Source organism: Chionomys nivalis, chromosome 24 (genome assembly GCF_950005125.1).
Source record: "Chionomys nivalis chromosome 24, mChiNiv1.1, whole genome shotgun sequence".
Taxonomy (NCBI): Eukaryota; Metazoa; Chordata; class Mammalia; order Rodentia; family Cricetidae; genus Chionomys; species Chionomys nivalis.
The window spans coordinates 22,336,782-22,342,781 of NC_080109.1; the positions used below are offsets into that span (position 1 = coordinate 22,336,782).

The 6,000-nt window shown below is 43.0% G+C and overlaps 1 protein-coding gene across 2 annotated transcripts in view; it reads right to left on the reverse strand.

Moving 5' to 3' along the window:
- Postn (periostin) overlaps positions 1-1,231 on the reverse strand; it is a 31,876-nt gene extending 30,645 nt beyond the window's left edge. For both annotated transcript variants that reach the window (XM_057756899.1, XM_057756898.1), the window contains exon 1: positions 1,097-1,231. In XM_057756899.1, coding sequence (XP_057612882.1) covers positions 1,097-1,218 — 122 coding nt within the window. In that variant the 5' untranslated portion in view covers positions 1,219-1,231. The remainder of the gene's footprint in view (positions 1-1,096) is intronic.
- Positions 1,232-6,000: the final 4,769 nt, after the last annotated feature.

Sequence of the window (6,000 nt, forward strand, 5' to 3'; positions counted from 1 at the left end):
GGGAAGAGAGGGGGTGAAGGAGGGAAGACACATTGTATATTCGAGAACAATATCAGCATTTCAAAAAGTTAACCAGATAGGAATATTCACACAGAATTTGATTTAGCCCAGTCTGGATTTATGTACACACCAATATTATAGTGACTCCCCTGCCCCCACACACTTTTTTTAAAACTAAGCATGCATTGATTGGAGGATGGGAGGCTTTAGGGTTCACCTGAACAGTGGGAGACTGACAGCCAAGGACACCCACCTTCTTACTCACTCTGCTCTGTGGTCCCCTTGGTACTTTAGGGAAGCAGATTAGTGTCCAAAGTAAGTTTGGAGCAATGCCTTTACAGAAAGGAAACTTGTTTCTTTGACTAGGGCAAATAAATGTGTTCCTCTATTGCGATTTCAAGTTTGCTTTCTCTTACAAGCTGGCAATCCTGCCCCACTGCGGGGAATAGTGCTCTGAGCATTCAGAAAACCCTCTAAGACTTGGGAGTGACGCCAAGAGACACATGTAAAAAGTGCAGATGTTTGCTCTAGTTGCTAACTTGTTTCTCATAACTTTTAAAATCCTACATTTCTCCTAAAAGATAAAAATACTTCAAAGAATTCAGAGGACCAATTATTCAGATCAGAGTTTAATTTTCATATATAAATCAAGTAAAATTTGTGCTGAGATCCCGTGAGGCATTTCAAAGCCTTTAACATGACACCATCTAACAGCAGACTCTTTGATTTTGAAAGCCATGTTCTGCAGTTTCAGAAGGAAATAAAAACTCAAATGAACTGAATGATAAAGGATTAGCCTATTGTATTTTGTTAATTACATTAAAATTAGTAATCCACATAAAGTAATAATAATTATGCTAACAGCAATTCTTATGCATTTAAGACATATATGTTGTAGTAGCCATATATATACATACATATGTACATACACACATATTTGCAGGAATACTCAATTCTCCTTTCCCTGTCACCTTGCAATAAGTAAAACAGCAGCAAAAACCCAACAACCACCCCGAGGCACATTTATAAAGAACTTCATACATATTTCTAGAAAAGGCTAAGTGGAAAAATAAACTATAACAAGCCAGGGACTCACCCCTGATCTCGACCCCTGATGCGGCTGTGAGCCAGGACCTTGTCATAGTAATTGTTGGCATTTGCAGGGCTGAGATCACACAACAGCAGCAGCAGAGCCAATAAGGACAGGAGAGGAACCATCTTCAGCCCTGAGCTCCGTCCAGGAAGAGAACTGGCCTGGGCTCTGGAGAGCTGAGTTTATATACCTCTGGGCTGTGGGAGGGAGCATGGGGCTGTGGGAGGGGGCACTGGAGCAACCTGAGACTTCCAGATGCTTTCCAGAAGCTCCAACCGCTCGGGGCTGCCAGTGAAAGTCTACTGGGTTCTGAGCATAAGGAACTCCTATTGGCTTTCACAGAATGCCTGGCTTTCGTCTATATAGGTTTTGTTTATGAACAGAGCCATATCGATGTTGGGAGTGGGGAACTCTGCTGTCTGCCGCTTTCACTCGGCGTCTCTGAGTTGCTTTGCTGGTGTGATCTTCTCATAACCATTCCACAACAGAACACTGAGGTTATTTTTCACCGGAAAAGACATCACAAGGGGAATTTAACACAAATTCTGGTTAGATTTACAACACATATAAAGTATGGTTTCTACAGTTAATATGCACGTTGCTTGCACACCTATAAAACTTGGGCTATGCCATTTCACTTCTCAATAAACATAGAGAGTTAATTAACAAAGATCTATTTTGGGAGAGTATCCCTAACTTTTGACACACACACACACACATCTATGTATGTATATAATAAAATTTTGCTTTTTATTGCTTTTTTATTACACACAGGCTGCATATCCTGATAAGCCCTGGAAGCAAGTATTACTAACCCAGAAGTAATGTGGTAATTAAATGCATATTAAGAAACAGGGCTGCTGCCAAGTCTATCCTTGCGATTTTTGAAAGAACAACTGAACTCTCTTGGCGCTGAGCTTCGGCATTCCCAGCTGAGGGAAGGCGCTTTTTTATTTTTAACCTCTTCACACAGGATGGCTGTGTCAGATGTGGAGGATGCTTTTGATGAAGAAGCCAGAGGACCAGAAGGGCCATTAGGCTGGGAATGATAACGGCCAGTAGTCTCTGGTTCATGCAGTGTCTTCTGTGCTGTGTTGTTAGGAATATCAGTATTGTTTTCCCACAAGCAAGATATACACTCTTTATGCTTTCCAGCTGGAAAAGTTTAAGGGGAATGAATGCGCATTAGGCCAGAGAGAATTCCTTATCTAGAGAGATATGTGTAGGCCCCCTGCGGGAATCGCCTTGGAGTGTTCTGCGACAAGCAGCTGATTTATTAGGGACATGATCGAGCAACACAGTTTGAGCATGACTCAGAGGCCTCTGTCACTTCTGAAATCTTGGTATTAAAGGGTTGAAAGTGCACAAAACAATCCGGGGAGAGCTGAGAGAGAAGGCATCGTGAAAACTCAACTGTGTTCCTTCCAGAATACTTGTGTGATGAATAATGCTAATCTCTTATTTATACTAATCGAAATGAAATGATTCTAACTTTATATGCTTTTTGTCTTGTTCGCTTTTACGATAGCTTTTTGTTCCTCTTAGATTGTGCGAATGGTGGGCTGTTGAAAACCGCTTCTGTAGACAGACCTACATATAAGGTCGATATAATATTAATCAACTGGCGATTAGGAAGCTTTTGGTAACACTTAAGAGGTTACTCTGCCATATACAAACAATACAGGTTTAACTTCTTTGCACAAGGCAAAGCATATTCTCATATAACAAAAGGCGTTCTAAAGGCCTTTTTATAGTTTCCAATAATAGAAATCTGAAATCTTTCCACCCCGAGCACCATGTTTGAGACTGACAAAACTCCCACGGAGGTCAACAAATGCCAGCCCTCCTCAGATATTCGCGATTCGGATCAGTGATGACATCAGGGAGGGTCTTGCAAATGAGATCCAGAAGACACAGAATCTACCAGCAAATCCAAAGAACAAGGAGAGTGAAACTGAGGCCAGGCCAGAAAATTGACGCTGCATTTAATTAGCGGGAGAAAGTCCAAGGCTAAAGACGGATTCTGAGCTGCAGCTGACAGTTCAAGGAAGGGTGAAGGGAGAGGGGAGTGATTCTGAAACAGGATGGAAGTTGATTCACGTTGTGGAAAAGACTGGGAAAAAAAATCTGTGGAGGGTCACATTCTGTTCCGGGGTCCTCATTAGAAGTCACACTCTCTCCACACAGGGCCCTTTCTCTTCTGCTCCACGACAGGACCCTGACCCTAGTGGACCTTGCAATGTTCCTAGCAGTCGGGAAGATGACGGAAGTCAGGAAAATGAAGTCTGACTTTCCAGGGATGCAAAGTCTGACCCAGGGATCTAAGTCATTAGTGAGAAAGAATGGTTTATTATGTAACTGAAGAGCGATAGTGTGTCTGAGAGACAGGGCCACTTGTCTCTAGGCCTGGGAAGCAGATTTATAGGCAGTTCTCTGTGATCTAGCCTCCAGAGACCATGAGGTCACCACGCTGCCATGCTTATTCACCAGTGAGTAACCATCCTCAAACTCCTGCACTTCCGGGAGCTCCTCATGGACTCTGCTCTCCGTAAATCTGCTTGCTCAAACCCAGAGTGCTCTGTCCACAGTTTCGCTTGTATCGTGTGCATTTTTAAACATTTCCTCTTCAACGTATGATATGGTTCATGGGTTGTCATACACTTGAGCTTCAAGTGACTTGCGTGTAGATCACACAGCACAACCCACACTTAAAGTTTAGCCAAAACTTGAAGTTAATCTTGCACATTGTTAGGGAAAGCTCTACCCTCAGCACTTAGGCACCTAGGCTATGGGACTGCTAGCCTTATCTAATGCCTGGATTATAGTCCTGCAAAGGGAAATGCTGGGCAAGACTCTGGGGTCTTTGGGTTCTTCGAGAAGACTAAAATTTTTCTTTAAAATTATTAGGTTGAAAGAATTTAAAAAGCAAGAATCTTGTATTGATTTTCCATCTTTAAAATATGTATATAAGTGAAATAAAATTGAACATCAGTGGTCAGTCTGGAGAAGTCAAGAAGATAAGCTTATAGGTTTAGTTTGTCACATTGTCACATGGCAAAGGCTGGCTATGTGAAGTGGGGCTCCTAAAGCCTTCTTTTTAGTAGTATTTCCACAGATTTCCACAAGAGTCTCCAAACACAGTCTGTCATGACCCAGGGGAGGCACTGGAATCATATTCAGCCTCAGGGCTCACTGCACACCAAAGAAAGAATCATGGTCTCTTGATTGCTAACTATGTTGGGCAGAAGCCTCTGGGGATGATGGGGAATGGGCTGCTGTCTCCTTGCCTGCCTCCTTAGACCCTGCCTTTGAAAGCCCTTTACATGGTGGATTCACTTTCCTATTAAGTAGCCAGCCATGTAAACTTCACCCTCACTGAATCGGATGAGTTTGTACATTTACTACCGAATGTATTTTGTAGCAGCACCATCTACTTTGTATTTCTCTGGAGACATCTAGTGGAGAAAATACAACGTGCACGTGTGTTTCGAAATGTATCTAATTATGTTTTGATTAAATTGATAAATTGAAATTCATAGGAAATAACCTAAGTTCAAAATACCAGCCAAGTAGAAATTAATAGCCCCTTCCAAGAAATCTTGTTGAGTTCTTATTTTATGTAATTTATTTTTAAATTCATTTTTTTTTTCAGTTAACAGTTACGACAGTTCAGATAACAACTATAGTAGTTTTTAGGTATGCTTTTTTTATTTGTCTATTTATTTTACATACCCTCCCTTCACTCCTCTTGCTCCCTCCCACAACTTCCCTTCAACATCCTCCCCCCCAACCACTCCTCTTCTGTCTCCATTCAGAAGGTGAAGGCTTCCCATGGCAGTCAACGGTGCATGGTGTATCAAGTTGAGAGAACCAAGCTCCTTCCCCTGCATTAAGGCTGGGCAAGGCATCTCACCATAGGCAAAGAGGTAGTTCACACGTCAAGGACGCGTCCTGGTCCCACTGCTAGGAGTCCCAGAAATGACCAAGCTACACAACTGTCACCCACAGGCAGAGGACCTAGGATGGCTCCAGGCTGACTCCCTAACTGTTGCTCCAGAGTCTGTGAGCTCCCCAAAGCTCAGGTCAACTGTCTCTATGGGTTTTCCCCTCATGATCTTGAGCCTTCTTGTTCATATAACCCCCTACTCCTGCTCTTGAACCAAACTGCCAGAGCTTGGCCCAGGGCTTGGTTGTGGATCTCTGCATCTGCTTCCATCAGTTACTGATGAAGGCTCCGTGATGACAATTAGGGTAATCACCAATCTGATTACAGGTGAAGGCCAATTCAGGCACCCTCTCCACTATTGCTAGGAGTCTTAGCTGGGGTCATTCTTGTGGGTTCCTGGGAGTTTGGAAAAAGCAATGTGGCTGCACCTGAACCCAGTGATCCGACAACCAAGAATTTTTTTTTTTTTTTTTTTTGGTTTTTCGAGACAGGGTTTCTCTGTGGTTTTGGAGCCTGTCCTGGAACTAGCTCTTGTAGACCAGGCTGGCCTTGAACTCCCAGAGATCCGCCTGCCTCTGCCTCCCGAGTGCTGGGATTAAAAGCGTGCACCACCACCGCCCGGCAACCAAGAATATTTTAAGGCCAATGCAAGAAGTGACTGTTAAGTGATGTCAAATCTGGAAGAAGAGCAGACATGCAGTAAATGGTTGAAAATCCATTGCTTCACTTTCTGTTTTTTTTTTCTACATGGACTGACGTGTGCCTGTACATGCAAGCAGAGGTTGGTATTGTGTGTCTTCCTCTAGCCCTTGCACCTTATTGTATTCTTTGAGAATTTCACACGTACATACAATACATTTTGATCATATCCCAGCTATCATCCAACTCTTCTCAGATTCCCCCCGTCCCCTTCTCAATGTCATGTCCTTCTGTCTGTCTGCTTGTTTGTTTACTTCCTTTA